The sequence below is a fragment of the Carassius auratus genome, chromosome 47 (genome assembly GCF_003368295.1).
Source record: "Carassius auratus strain Wakin chromosome 47, ASM336829v1, whole genome shotgun sequence".
In the NCBI taxonomy this organism is placed as follows: domain Eukaryota; kingdom Metazoa; phylum Chordata; class Actinopteri; order Cypriniformes; family Cyprinidae; genus Carassius; species Carassius auratus.
This window is the reverse complement of record NC_039289.1, coordinates 699,711-716,331: the sequence shown is the minus strand read 5'-3', so window position 1 is coordinate 716,331 and position 16,621 is coordinate 699,711. Positions and strand designations below refer to the sequence as shown.

At 35.2% G+C, this 16,621-nt stretch overlaps 1 protein-coding gene and 1 long non-coding RNA gene across 2 annotated transcripts in view; one reads left to right on the top strand and one right to left on the bottom strand.

The window, feature by feature from the left end:
* The window catches only part of LOC113064690 (uncharacterized), a 163,471-nt gene extending 162,672 nt beyond the window's left edge, over positions 1-799 (bottom strand). Inside the window, exons 1-2 of the long non-coding RNA XR_003278878.1 lie at positions 758-799; positions 470-668 (exon numbers count right to left, since the gene is read on the bottom strand). This is a non-coding gene — a long non-coding RNA (uncharacterized LOC113064690). The remainder of the gene's footprint in view (positions 1-469; positions 669-757) is intronic.
* Positions 800-4,106: 3,307 nt separating this feature from the next.
* On the top strand, positions 4,107-15,192 carry LOC113064654 (PDZ domain-containing protein GIPC3). Its single transcript, XM_074559877.1, is given in 6 exon segments — positions 4,107-4,751; positions 9,925-10,110; positions 11,126-11,306; positions 14,074-14,183; positions 14,260-14,341; positions 15,041-15,192. Coding segments are annotated over 6 exon segments (999 nt in total). The 5' UTR covers positions 4,107-4,463.
* Positions 15,193-16,621: the final 1,429 nt, after the last annotated feature.

The following is a 16,621-nucleotide window of genomic DNA, read 5'->3' as shown; positions in this document are numbered from 1 at the left end:
TCATGCAGCAGCTACCAAAAAAAGAAAGAAAAATTCATTAAAACAATTTTGACTTTTTATTCATACAAAAAAAAAAAAGAAAAAAAAAATGCAGTGGAAATACTAAACTGAAAGGAAAAAACACTAAAAACAAATACTCACAATTTGTGGAACCCGAAGAAATGGGAACATGTCCATGACCTCTCATGTTGATTTTGTCATTAAATCAACTCTTTTAAAAAGAGCGCATCTCATTCGATTTTTGATATGTTGGTGTAGCAGGTTGTCTTTTACATAGTTCAGCATTTATCACAGTAATGTGCTCATGAAAACTTAATTGATCTTCTCCAATATTTTCCAGGTTTAATATAATCTGAAAAAAGTAGTAAATAACAAAATTCCTATTGTATATATACAATCTCCTAGCATTACTGGTCAATAACCAAGCAATTTTAAGACATTTTAGTGAAGAAGGATAAAACAGACAAACCTCCTGGGACTGGGTGGAAACCGGATTATCAGTACACAGGAGTACTGGAAAGTTTGAAGTCTTGCATCTTTTTTTCTAAGCTTAGGATCAGAAAACACAAAATTTAACAGTTTGCAACAAGCACAACAAAACTTATGGATGTAAGGCAACTTGTGACACTGTCGCGGTTCAGGCTCTTTCGTGTTTTAGTGTAAATCCGCTGTAGAAACAATGACAACTTAATTACTAATGGGTTTAAAGCTTATAAAAAGTAAATTACTTTAAAAAGAATGTATTTCTCTGATTTACCACAACAATATTTCTGTCAGACCATCAATTTAAATCAGCAGACCAGGATCAATCTCTTCTCGACCGTTGGAATTCACAACCTTCCACTGCACTCGCGAGACAGCGCTGCGTGAATATGCTAGCGCAAATGCAAACAAATTGTTTACTTTTTTTTAATTAATGAAAATAATGAGTTTAAAACTTCTTTTTGTTTATGTCTGGTGTTCAACAGTTAAAAAAAATGTAATCCATAAAGCAAAACTGTTAAGTTGTGGTACATAATTTAACATAAATGACAAAGAATGAAATTAAAGAGCAGCAAACAAGGCTATAAGTAAGGGGCTGTTCACATATAACGTCTTTTGTGCTCTCAAGTTTGTTATTTCAAATGTAGGCACACCGTATGGGCGCTCATAACGGAAGCAACGCACGCTCATTTTTCCAGAAACGTTTGAGTCAGTTTGGGACTACGGAGCGAGCGGGACGGTTGTCTCGGTTTACATTCACAGTGTTTTTGAAAACCCTTTAAATTTGAACAAATAACAACATCTAAATAATAACATTATCATTTGAATCAGTTCCGGGGTTCGGAGCGGGTTTCGCGAAACATTTGAATCAGTTCGGGAGTTCAAAGCGGGTTCGCAAATCATTTGAGTCATTTTGGGGATCGCGAATCATTTGAATCCGTTCGGGAGTTCGTAGCGGGTTCGCGAATCATTTGAATCAGTTCGGGAGTTCGCAGCGGGTTCGCGAATCATTTCAGTCATTTCGGGAGTTCAAAGCGGGTTCGCGAATCATTTCAGTCCGTTTGGGGATCGCGAATCATATGAATCATTTCGGGAGTTCGTAGCGGGTTCGCGAATCATTTGAGTCATTTCGGGAGTTCACAGCGGGTTCGCAATCATTTGAGTCATTTCGGGAGTTCAAAGCGGGTTCGCGAATCATTTCAGTCCGTTTAGGGATCGCGAATCATTTCAGTCCGTTTAGGGATCGCGAATCATATGAATCATTTCGGGAGTTAAAAGCGGGTCCGCGAATGATTGAGTCAGTTAGCGAACACAAAGACATGACATATCAAAACTTACATTGTCCAGACAGAAGAGAAACTTGATGTTTTCTGTGAATAAAGATGGTAAGATTAGCAGTTCTGCATTTTTCTCCAGATCTGCAATATCTGTTTACACAAAAACAACAAAACAAAACAGGTTATTGGTACACATTATATCTTAGCTGTGATGGTTGTCTCGGTTTACATTCAGTTTTTTTGGAAACCATGTAAATTTGAACAAATAACAACATCTTAATAACATTATTATTTTGCTTATTTTTAATTCAATTATTAATATATAAAGACTGAAATATTACTGTAATTACTTAGTCAAATAAAATATTTATATAATTTGTTTTACACTTCACTTTCAAACATTAATCATTAATTAGTATGTGAGCAGAGCAGCATCCAAAATCAAAGTACTTCTGCTGAGATTCTGAAGTATGCTCACAATGGACACTTTACTACTCCATGAGAACACAGGAGAGGATTTATGAGTGACGAATCATTTGAGTCAGTTCGGGAGTTCAGAGCGGGATCGCGAATCATTTGAATCAGTTCGGGAGTTCACAGCGGGTCAAAGAGGGCTCTCGAATCATTTGAGTCAGTTCGCGAGTTCAAAGCGGGTTCGCGAATCATTTGAGTCAGTTCGGCAGTTCGGAGCGGGATCGTGAATCATTTGAATAATCTCGGGAGTTCAAAGCTGGTTCGCGAATCCTTTGAATCAGTTTGGGGATCGCGAATCATTTGAATAATTTCCGGAGTTCAAAGCGGGTTCGCGAATCATTGAATCAGTTCGGGAGTTCGTAGCGGGTTCGCGAATCATTTGAGTCATTTCGGGAGTTCACAGCGGGTTCGCGAATCATTTGAGTCATTTCGGGAGTTCACAGCGGGTTCGCGAATCATTTGAGTCATTTCGGGAGTTCAAAGCGGGTCCGCGAATCATTTGAGTCAGTTCGTGAACACAAAGACATGACATATCAAAACTTACATTGTCCAGACAGAAGAGATATCAGTTCGCGAGTTCAAAGCGGGTTCGCGAATCATTTGAGTCAGTTCGCTAGTTCGGAGCGGGATCGCGAATCATTTGAATCATTTTCGGAGTTCGGAGCGGGTTTCGCGAGTCAGTTCGGGAGTTCAGAGCGGGTTCGCGAATCATTTGAGCCTAAAATGATCATTCTGACCGACCTGCTCCCTTACTGGCTAACATGGCTGGGATTTTGCAGCGATTTGCTGTTTCTGTGGTCAGGGCTTTTCTCCTTTTTATTCGTTCCATCTCTCCTCTTTTGCATTTATGGCTCCATTTTTTGCGCGATTTTCTAAGATAAAGCCTGCCTCTGGATATAGCCAATTAGGCAGTGCTTCGCTGATGTTTGGTGATGTGGTGGTGTCATTTTCACTCCGCGATCACCTGATTCGTAGATTCATAAAACCGTCAATTAATTCGCAGTGGCACAGCGGCAGCCGGCAGGCCACTGGGAAATGTCCCGGTGCTCCCGATGGCCAGTCTGCCCCTGCCTGCATTCACCCTTATATGCATAAAACATAGCGGGCGCCATGTGTGTGCAGTGTTTGGAGGAAGAAGTTGACACATCAGCTCATGTTACACTCACCGTCTGAACAGAAGAGACACTGTACATCTATCAGATCCACATGGATCTTCCTCATGGAGACTTCAGTCATGAGCCCAGTTTATTCCGTATAATTATGAGGTTGCAAATACAAATGCAGTTTGTCAAAAATAGACTTTAAATATAATTCCCATTTGATTTTAAGACTTACTACATTGCTTTTGTTGAAAAAGAGGCATCAGATTTTGCCAATAACTACATATTTATAAAAAAAATATCATTTAAGTTGAAAGAAAAGTCATTTTCTCTGCTCTGCAAGTGAATGGGTGCCGTCAGGATGAGAGTGTAAACATAATTCACAAGTAATCCAGTTAATCTTGTGAAACCAAAAACCGCGTTTGTAAAAAACAAAGACACCAAGAAGTTTTAAACTTTAAACGGTTGCTTCTGTCTAAAATACGAGTCCATAATCCATTGATAATGTGTTCTGGTCTGAATTAGGTGAGAAATCTGCACCGGATGTTGTGGCTGGGTTTTGATGTGAGAGATAACAGGAGTGTTATTATGGATTATGGACTCATATTTTAGATCTTAATGTTGGATTTGTTTCAGCTTTTGTCTTCTCCAGATGTTAACTGATGGACTGGAGTGCTGTGGATTACTGTGATGTTTTTATCAGACTCTTAATTCTGATGGCACCCATTCACATCCATTGGTGAGCAAGTGATGCAATGCTACATTTCTCCAAATCTGACGAAGAAACAATCTCATCTACAGGGCCGAGGGTGAGCAGATTTTCCTCAAATGTTCATTTCTGGCTGAACTACTCCTTTAGATCAGCTAAATGTTTGACCAAACACCACATCTCTGTTGTGAAGAGCGTCCCCTCCGCCAGCTCTATAGACAGATGGTCTCCAGGTTCACTTCAGGTGTTCGTCCTGCTCTCCAGTGTCACCCATAAGATCTCTAGCTCAACCGGTTTTGGGTTTCCACTATAAGCAGAGCCAGAAGCCGCTCACCTGTGCAGCGTTGCCTGGCTACCCTCATCTTTAATTTAACACGGCAGGCCCGAGTACAGACGGCCGCTTACGTCTCGCTCTTCACCATGCAGGAGTCCGAGAAGACGATGTGTGACCCAGAGCCCCCGGAGAACGCAGAAGCCATGAGTCCGGACACGCAGGACTCTAAAGGACCGCCGGGGGACGAGGAGAAACGGGGGCCCGTCCCGTCGGCGCCGCCGCTGCCCCAGGAGCATACTCCGTGTCCGAGGCCCAAACTGGTGTTTCACACACAGCTCGCACACGGGAGCCCCACGGGACGCATTCACGGCTTCACCAACGTCAAGGAGCTTTACGCCAAGATCGCAGAGGTCTTCAACATCTCCGCTTCTGAGGTACAGTGAGTCTTTGCTACTCTTTTTGGGGGACCAAAGGTAAACGCTTATGGTCTAAAGAGAGATATTTGGGACATTCGTTTCTTGGGAAGTATGTTGGAGTGCTTGTGTTCCTTGTTCTTAAAATCACATTAGTTATCTTGATCATTATGCATATTACCATTTATAATAATTTAGTGACAGATATATATATATATATATATATATATATATATATATATATATATATATATATATATATATATATATCTGTCACTAAATTATGTTCAAATTTTTTTTTTCATATATGCATGTGACTAGTTAATAAAAAATCAAGTAAATAAATAAAAGTTACATCTTCCAATATGTCATTGGTTAGAAGTTGTTGTTGTTGTTTTTTTTTGGTATATGCCAGTGGCTAGTAAACAATAAATACTTGAATTCAACACATTAATTATTAAAAATAAACATGCTAAATGTTTTTAAATGTTTTAAATATATATATATATATATATATATATATATATATATATATATATATATATATATATATATATATATTATTTAGTTTTTTAAACAAACATACCAAAATGTTTTCTCAAATACCTGAGAACTTACCTGAACTTTCTGGAAAGTATATTTTTATTCCATCAATCAGTTGAATACTTGCGTAAATAAATAAGCTTTGTATGTTGTATTTAATATGTTTACATTTTAATATAAACATAAAGATTTTTTAAACGTATTCGCGTTAGTATTTATATAAAGTATTAAAAAAAGTCAAAATACGTTAAGTTTAAACTATTCATAAAAACGTATTAAACTACTATTTATTAACCAAAAACACTTAACCATAAAGATCACACATACTTTAGGATAAAATGTCCTTCAGGAACTTGTTATCAGGGTCAAGGCGGGAAAAAATATGTTTTTATCTCAAACCGAACAGTATGAAAAAGTTAAAATGATCACGTGAACAGTTAAGCGTTAAAACCGATCCTTACTTACATTTATTTGTGTCTAGTACACAAATCTTTTAATGGAAATTAACAAGGAGACTCGCGCCTGAATGCTAGCAAACAGGAGTGTTAGCGTCTGTGAACATTGTAATACGAATACAAATAAAGTTTGTATTCGTATGTCAACGTAGAACGATGCTAACTCCATATTGACACACACTATTCGTTATATTGGAGAGTTACCGTGAAAGTACTACCCAGCCGGCATTTCAACGTTGATTCAACGTTGAAACAACGTCAGGTACCATGGTTGAATCAACGTTGAAAAACCTTTCGATTTTGCAAATTGGATCAACGTTGAAATCACGACGTTGATTCACCGTTGAAATCGTGACGTTGATGTACGGTTGAAATCACAACGCTGATTCACTGTTGAAATCCCGACATTGAATCAACGTTGAATAACCTTTCGATTTTGCAAATTGGATCAACGTTGAAATCACGACGTGGATTCACCGTTGAAATCGCGACGCTGTTTCACCGTCTTACCTGCATTATGGGTGAATTAGGGTCGTGCTGCAGACCTGGGATGAAAGCTGAATGAGGTGTTGATTTTGAAAAGTTAATCAGCGTTGATAACACGACGTTGTTTCCCCGTCGTACCTTGCACCGTGTGTAAATACACCTAGATCCTAGTTGGCATTTAGATCAACAATGTACATGCAAGGCTAAAAATCTAATGACTGGCAGCAATGGCTTTACAAACAACTTCAATAAACTACCACATGCTCAAAATTGTCAAACAGCAGTTAAATTTTGGAAACATACTGTATAAAACAGATGAAAATAATCCCACACTTTATTATGCAGAGTATGCATGGAGGTAATGCTAAAAACATGTAGTAGAACAATCCAAATACAATAATATTTAAAGGTTTTTGTAAAATAATTCGGCACAAAAATGCATATTTTTTTCAGCACTTACAAGACAAACCCTTGTACCTTTATGACTGAAACCAGTGGATCTTTTATTTTGGTGGAAAACTACAGTTTCTGTCAAAAACATGTTTTAGTAATGTGTCTCATTACAAGAGTTGTGTACATTTGTGCAGTGAAAATGTGTTGAACAGTTCGAGAAGGGAACCTTCAACCAGTTGATTTCTAATGGGAACCCCCCCGGACTGTGTCTTCTTTACCGTGGGGAATGCAGAATGAGATTTCTACCGCAGAGCACTCTAAAATGTTAGAACCAGCAGCCTTAGTGTATACAGTGTGGTTGTGCTTCGGGTGATCCTTGAAAGTGTCCCAGCGCTAGGTCCATTCTGACGCCGTCCCCTCCACTCTCTCCCACTTGTGCACTTTCTGTACCGTCCTGTATAAACATTTACATTTAATCATTTAACAGACGAATTTATCCAAAGCGACTTACGAATGAGAAGAACAGAAGCAGTCAAGTGTACAAGCGAACAACAACAGCATAGAAGTGCCATGACAAGTCTCAGTTAGTCTAGTACAGAACGCATAGCCAGGTTTTTTTTTTTTTTTTTTATATGAAAGACAAGAAAAGAAGGAAAAGTGCTAGCATTAGTTGGTTAAGTTCCGGTGAAAAAGATGAGTCTTAAAATGTTTCTTGAAAATGAGTAAAGACTCAGCAGTTCGGATTGAGATTGGGAGGTGATTCCACCAGCTGGGCACAGTCCAGGAAAAGGTCCGTGAGAGTGATTGTGAACTTCTTTGGGATGGCACCACAAGGCGTCGTTCACTTACAGAGTGCAAACTTCTGGAGGGAACATAAGATTTAACCAATGAGTTTAGGTATGTCCACAATGTTTGACAATAACTTTGATATTGTGAAATATATTTAACTGAAAACTGAATGCAAAATAAATCACACAATATTTTCACTTTACAGTTCAGTAACAGTGAGGTTGGAAACAAAGTGGACAACACTATTCATTAAACACTTATTTAATGTATTCAGATGAAAATTTACAATATTAACAAATTATTCACAAGCAGTGTTTTCAGAGCCCCCAGTTACACTGTTTTAATCAAAACACTAGTAATACAGTGTAGTAAAACAAATAAAATCTAATTCAGTAAATTTTTAATAAACTAAGTACAATCAAAACCTATCACAAAAGGTCAAAGCATCTCTAGCAGAAGTGACAGTGCAATGTAGCAGAAGAACAATTTCTTACCAATGTTTCAAGAACAAGCTGGATCCTCGATGACTCTACAAGGGGAAAGAAGAAATGGTTTACTGAAAAGTTCTTAAAAAGCAGGATTTCATATTATACCATTTCTTTAAACCACTGGTTCTCAAACTTTTTGTACCAAGTACCACTTCAGAAAATATTTGTTATTAAATATTAAGTTGCACCATAATGACCAACATTACATTTCAGCAGCGTAGTAGACCAAACTATTCAGCTACAGGTCTACAGTTAAAAAATGAGGCAGTTTTATTCTAATAAGAATATTTATTGTTGTCAGACACTTTACCATGTTTGAACATTAACACTACAACTGTGCTTACATACACAGGTAAATAAAAAAAAGTTTAAATTAAAATGTAATTTTAAATGTAATTATGTAACAAAAGTTACAAAACTGTACTGTACTTTAACTCTAACATACTTAAATGTGCAAAAAAAAAAAACTTACTCAAAGATTAAGTTAAAATATATTAACATTAATTAGTTTAATTTAGTGATTCACCTGCATAACAACTAGAGGGGGCCTGACACTTTGAGAACCATGGCTTTAAACAATCCTTTTATTTATTTATTCATTTTCATTAATTCATTAAAATTATATTATTTAAATACAGACATTTGCACTTATATGTTTCAGAAAACACTTTGAAACTATTATAAGCATACAAACATATATAACACACCTAATGCATGGGATACATATCAGGAAAATATGGGAAAATCTCTAAACCATCTCTAAATCTCTCTTACCAGCAACACATTAGGTGAGCACCTAACTTGATCAGCTGTGCAAAAAAAATAGCAAATGCAAAAAAATAGACACACGGGTATTTATTCATCTGCAGATTACATGTCCTTTAAACTACCCATTTGTAAACTCTGGTAATACTTTACCATTTTCAAAAGATAATAAAGATAACGTTAGCGATTTTCTTACCTCATTTTGACAGGATGTTTTCAGGACCTCGCAGAACACCTGACCCTTCTTGTGTTCACAGTTTTTGTTCTCCATTGACATGTCACGACTCAAATTCGCTCAAAATAAAAAAGAAAATGTACAGGCAAATATGAAATAATTCGGGACCGATAGAGCAGTCAGTTATAACGAGCAGCAGCTCACAGTTAGCCGCCTCACTCACAGAAAGACGACAATAACGGTCATATTTTTAAATGTAGAAAGGCGCGAACCGATTCATTGTCCAGTTTCCTGAATGACAGCCAGATTAACCAATCATGATAGAAGTAATAAAATACAACTACCAATGGGAGTTGTTTCAGTGTGATAAAGCAGCGAAATGTATATAGTTTTATTGTTGTTAATGATGATAATATTTAACATATACCTTTAGATTTTAGAATAGGTATCATGACTAAAATATTTTAAAATGCTATTAAAATAATTAATTAATTTAAATAATTTAATATAAATAATTTAAAAGCTTGTTAACCTTTAACTACCATTTAGCATTAAACATTTTTTAACGTTGTTTCATTAAAACAACTGACCTTATTTCAGCCATATTTCAATGTTGAAAGTTGGTCATGTGCTGGAAGTTTTTCAACAGTTCATCTTTAAACGTTGAATCAACGTTGTTTCAACGTTGAAACCACAACTGACCTTATTTCAACCATATTTCAACATTGAAAGTTGGTCATGTGCTTGATGTTTTTCAACCATTCAGCTTTAAACGTTGAATCAACGTTGTTTCAACGTTGAAACCACAACTGACCTTATTTCAACCATATTTCAACATTGAAAGTTGGTCATGTGCTTGATGTTTTTCAACCATTCAGCTTTAAATGTTGAATCAACGTTGTTTCAACGTTGAAACCACAACTGACCTTATTTCAACCATATTTCAACGTTGAAGGTCGGTCATGTGCCGGCTGGGTAGTTAACCGCCACAGCTCCATCTAGCGTGTGTGGTGCGCGTGACTGGGGCCACGCACGCGCGCGCGCTCACGATGGAAAAAGCCGTTAACGGTTCTGCTCTGGTGTCTGCTTTTTCTCTCAAGATCCTCTTCTGCACGCTGAACTCGCACAAGGTGGACATGCAGAAGCTGCTGGGCGGTCAGATCGGTCTGGAGGACTTCATCTTCGCGCACGTGCGGGGTGAAACCAAAGAGGTGGAGGTCGTCAAAACCGAGGACGCGCTCGGCTTGACCATCACCGACAACGGCGCGGGATTCGCCTTCATCAAAGTGCGTTGACCAGAGTAACCATGGCAACCGGCTAACGGTCTCCTGAAAAACTAGTGTGGAGAAGAGTAACATTTGAACTCCCGCGAAAAAACAAACAATAAAAGAAAAACAAATGAATGAATGAATGAAATAACTTTGGAAATTTTTGGAATAATTAAGACCAGTTTGGTACAATTAAGAATTTGACCCTTTAGAATGGAAATAGAACAAAAATAACAGGAAAAAAAGAAAAAAATTAAATTAATTAATTAATTAATTAATTAATTAATCAATAATACTTTTGGAATAATTTTGTATGGAATATTGAAAATCTTAACATTTGAGCCCTCGATAATACAATAAATAAATAATAAAAAATGTGAGTCTCCAAAATGGAAAAAATAAATAAATAAATAAATCAGTCAATAATAATGTTGTAATATTTTGGGGGGAATATTGAGTCTTAACATTTGAGCACCCAAAAAAACATTTGGGTATAATTACGGACCAGTTTTAGAAAAAAGTTTGGAATATAGAGTATCTTAATCTGAGCTCCTAAAAAATAAATAAATAAAAAGGACAAAAAAATAATACAATTTAAATTATATAAATATATATATATAATAAAATAAAATAAAATAGAAAAAAAATAAGAGAATGCATGATTGAATGAATGAAATGAGTTTGGGACAAGTTTGGGAATGTTAAGAATTTGAATAAAAAAAGGGGGGGGGGGTAAGTTAAATTGCATTTCATTTTGCAATGAAATGTTACTTCTGCAGGGAACTTAAACTATATAAATACATATACAATAACAAAAGAAGAAGAAAAATAAAACAAAGCAGTTAAAAATACAATGAAATTATAAAATAGTTACAAGCATTTCAGAAAAAGTGTATTTAAATGTAAAACAAAATAAAAAACAAAAATACACCAGAATTGATAGAATATCTCTATTTTATATTATTTTATTATGTTTTACATGATTATGCAATATATGTTTGCATATATTATACTATCATATGTTATGTTTAAGAGGATAAAGGAAGGCAGCACCATCGACCGACTAAAGACGGTGTGTGTCGGCGATCACATCGAGGCTGTTAATGACCAGAGCATTGTGGGATGTCGGCATTATGAAGTGGCGAAGATGCTGAAGGAGCAGCTGAGAGGAACACCGTTCACCCTGCGTCTGGTCGAGCCCAAGAAAGCCTTCGGTAAATCAAACAAACACATCTAACGCTTCTTCAGAAGATCCACAGCTAATGCCAAACATCTCAGACACATATCAACTCAGACTGGAGCTTATGTTTAGGAGAACAGCGCCATCGTGTGTTCACACTATATATTAGAGTAACATGCTAATGAAAAATTATAATAACAATATATTATTTTATTATATACGTAATATGTGATTAAAATAATTATTTTATTAAATCATTGCACATGTATTCATTTAAAAATGTACCATATAAAACACAATTATATATATTTACGTTTAAAACATTTCATGTAGGCCTATGTAGTATGTTAATCATTGTTTTGTTAGCTGTAAACATATTTATTTACAGAATATTATTTAAATATTTACACACACATACACACATCTCATAAAAATATTTACACACAGTATATTAAGAAACTAATTTAAAACAAATTGTAGTGGTCATATATTGAAGAGTGGAGCGCCACCGTGTGGTCAAACAGTGGTAAATAAATGTAATTAAAATGAGCAAAATGCGTTTAAAAATATAAATATACGTTTTTTTTTTGTTTGTTTTTTTAAGAAATATGGGATTTGAGTCATGTATAACTATAGTTATTTAAACTAAATAAAGTTTGTCAATAAAAACTTTCAGTTAGCCTGAGAAAGCCGGACCAGAAAGTTTGATGGTTTTCAGTCTAAACTTTTTTTGAAGTTTTAAGTGAATTTTTTGAAGGTAATACAGTCTGTCAGAGATAGATAGATAGAAATATATTTAAATATTTAATATATAAATGTACAACATAAAAAAATGTTTAGGCTAATGTTTAAGACATAGTCATTTTGGCTTAAACAGCAGGAATAAAACATAAAATAACATTAGATTAATAAAATCAAAATGCTGTGATTAAATGAAAAATGTATTTTGAATCTCTTACTTGACCACAAATATATATTTAATAATAAATGCATTTACATATTTATTGTTATGAGAAGTATACTACCATTTCAAATCATTTACATTCTATGTGTATTATATATAGATTATATTGTGTGTATTATGTGTAGCATATTATTAACATTATTGTATTATTTTATATACAAGTAAAACACAGTATAGCTTTCAGAAAGGTTTCAGCAGCTCTTCAACACAAACAGGCTATTAAATGTCATTTACTCAGATTTATATCGTTACATCACAGTGACCTCAAATAACTGTGAACCCTTGAGCCTGAAGAGGACATTTCCTCAAATTGTACTGTAAATAAATTCCGTTTTAAAGACCGACATCGACGGAGACGCGCCATTTATCAAGGAAGCGTTGCAGGGTTTAACAGGAGCTGCTTGAGAAAGCAGGTTTAATGCATTTGAACCGCGTCTTTATGAACTACTAGCCTTCATAAACGAGCTAGTAATTAGCCCTCGCGCAGGTCTGAGTAATTACAGACTCAAAGCAGTAAATAGTGATAATTAGCTGAAGCGCGCGCACAGCAGCCTCTGCTGTCGGTGACAGACCATTACTGCCGTTAATAATTGAAAGGCCTTTGATTATCATTATAGCATTAGCTAATTGGATGTTTTCGAGTGATGGATTAGCCTTTGTGAGAGAAGCGCGCGCTCAATCCCCTCACTGTGTTTGTATATAGAAGATCAAAGGAACAAAAATGGCCGCCACTGGCTAATTGCGGCTAATGCAGACCTTAGCAAGCCCCGTCTTGCTAAATAACTAAAAGTAGTGATTCCTGGCTACTCTTCAATATAGCACCACAATAGTTATACTTTAGCTATTAGCTTTGTATAATTAAAGTGATATTTCCTTTTAAAATTGGGTTAGTTGTTGGTAGCTTGTAGCAAAGCTAACTCCTGTTTTAAAGGTTTAGCTTGACTGTAGTTGAACTATTATTGTAAATTAAAAGCATATACAAAATACGGGGAAAACTAAATTAATTAATTACTATATTAACAATTATCATAGTTATGGTTATTATATAACAATAATCAATATACAGTAGAATATAATATATATATTTTTCAAAATACGGGGAAAAATATTTTCTGAAATATATACAAGCATGTGTGTGTATTAATATATACATAATAAATACACAGCACACATACATATATCCTATAGAAACAAAAACTTTTATTTTGGATGCGATTAATCGCAAATAATCATTCGAAAGCACTAATACTAATATAGAAATATACAGAAAAAAAAAATATGTGTGAAGTATATACAAAATATATAACAATGAAAATATAGTAGTTTCGGCCTGTATTATAATTTAAATAAATTATATATATATATATATATATATATATATATATATATATATATATATAGAAATGCTGTGCATCAGTAATTCATTATTTTGATTTGTATCATTATTTAATATAATATCATAGTTTGTCTTAGTAAAATTTTGTAATTTGTTTTTGTCATTTTGTTATATTTTGTTCCACATCTATATAGTTTTCATTCCTTTTTATTTCAGTTTTAGTTTTAGTTATTTCAGTACATGAAGTAAAACAAAACAGAAATCGATGAATGAAATGATATATTAGTAAATACCAATGCTTACATTTACTGTAATCCCAAAGCGGATATGAGTCGCATGATTTCTCATAATTTCTTTTCAAAGCCATAACAGGAAACAGGAATTCATCAATCGCTCTCTTGATGATTCAATCTGTTTCTTCCGTTGCACCCACATCACAACAGATGGCGATCTCTAATGCACTGAAGCGATTGAGAGGTTGTTTGTGTTTGTGTCGATCAGATATGATTGGCCAGAGGACGCGGGCACCAAAGTCCAGCGAGGGAAAAATGGTGAGCGGGAAAGAGACGCTGCGGCTGCGCTCCAAAGGATCGGCTACGGTGGAGGAAATCGTGAGTCAGGGTGCAAATCCCAGGCCTTTTCAACCTTAATCTTGCTCTCCATCTCCAACCATTTGTCTTTCAACAGCCCAATGAGCTCGAAGACAAGGCCATCGAGAAGATCGACGACCTGTTGGAGAGCTACATGGGGATTCGTGACCCCGAGCTCGGTGAGATTCTTCTGAGATTTGGACGTTACCGTAAAAGGCATTTGCAACTCGAGCAGAACCTCTTCTCTAATTCCCATGAATTCGGTGCATTTCATCACAAGCATTATTGGAAGCATTCCATGGCCTCCTGGGAGCGACTCGTTCCAAAAAAAACCTAATTATAATTAGCTGACAATTGACTCATCCTCAGGTCATCCGAGATGTAGCAGGTTTTAGTTTCTTTGTCAGATTTAGAGAAATGTAGCAATGCTTCACTTGCTCTGAAGTGAATGGGTGCCGTCAGAATGAGAGTCTTATAAAAGCACCACAAGCAATCCACAGCAGTCCATCAGTGAACATCTGGAGAAGACAAAGATTAAACAAATCTAGCATTAAGACGTTTTTAACTAAAACAGAAATCCATAATAACGCTTCCTCCAGTGAAAAAGTGTTCTGGTCTGAATCAGGAGAGAAATCTGCACAGATCAAGCAGCGTTTAAACAGCTCTGTTTATGGACTTCTTTTTGAGTTAAAATCATCTTAATGTTGGATTTGTTTCAGATTCTGTCTTCTCCAGATGTTCACTGATGGACTGGAGTGCTGTGGATTATTGTGATGTTTTTATCAGACTCTCATTCTGACGGCACCCATTCACATCCATTGCTGAGACACTGATGCAATGCTATTTTTTCGATCTTGTGTCCCAATTGTGTCCTACAGCGACTACCATCGTGGAGGCCGGGAAGAACAAGAAGAGCCCAGATGATTTCGCCGAGGCGCTCGACTCTGTTCTGGGCGACTTCGGCTTTCCTGACGTCTTTTTAATTGATGTTTGGGAAGCTTTGGGAGACGTGAAGAACTGACGCATTTAGAGGTAATGCCTGACCTAAGATATTTAGGGAAAAAGTTCTTCCTTTTTGTCCTGTAGTAAAATTGTTTACATAAGGATCATTTTTTTACATTAAAATTTTTTGTATTTAAATATAAAAATGTAGGAGTTACATATGTTAGCTTTGCATATATATATATATATATATATATATATATATATATGTCAAATATAAAAAAAAAAATGTTTAAATATAATTATAATAATATTAATAAATTCATATTTTATATATTTTATCTATGCTAGTTTCAAATATTATATATATATATATATATATATATATATATATATATATATATATATATATATATATATATATATATATATATTACTTATTGTTTTTTTTCTTCTGATCTTTCATTTAACGATTAATTTGCATTGCCTCAAAATGTGGGGCAGTTTTCATAAATCGTAAAAAAAGAATAAAAGTATATTTCGGTAATTATTGCTGTTTATTTCTTTGCTGTAAATAGCAGATTTATTTTATTCAAAATATTAAACTTTTTCAATTACTGAAATAAAATCGCATATAAATGCGAGATTTTTAAAATATTAATAAATACTATATAAGTATGTAAAAAATATAATGAAATATTAACAATTAATATGATTCTTCCAATTTAATTAGTCCTTAAAAATAATTACTCTTGAAAGGCTGTCAATGGAGATGCATGTAAAGTTACGCAATCTACCAGCACACAGAGAACACATAAAGCAGGTCATCTCAGAAGGCGTTTATTTACGGAAAGCTTTCAAACACACACTTACAGAAAACCATTAGCGGCGTCTTACTTCCTGACGCTGGACAAACTTCATGCTAATGCTATCTCACACCAGCACATGCTTTTCCTCATCTGTGTTTTTCAGAGAACGTACGACATCTGAGAGAAATTCAGCTTGATTTGTGACATCTGTCATCTGTTTTCATATACACAATCCTCCTAGTTCCCACGCTAATCCTGAAGACCGGAGGACGTCAAGGTATTAGCGGCTAATCAGCACGCTAACACAAACATTCAAGTCTGTAGAGCAGTATAAAGTAGGTCAAACTGTATTTCCCACCAATGTATATAGCTAACAAGGGTGTAAAGTGTTTAACATTATTAATTTGACTTTTGGAAGTATTATGATCAAATGTACGTTAGCTCAGCTTAGCCTAGCTTCTGTTTGTTTTGCCGTCTGTTGTGTTATTTATAAATACATCGTGTTACAGGTGAAATGAATGATCTTTTTCGATTAATGACAGATCATGTGACACGATTAGCTTGTGTATATAAAATAATCAAATATTTAATCAATTCTATGCACTCATTCAATGTGTATTTGACTTAAAAATATACTACAAAAATGTACGTACCGGTTTCTGATATTTGAATGTGTGTAAAGATTAAAAATATACCACCAAAGGTCTT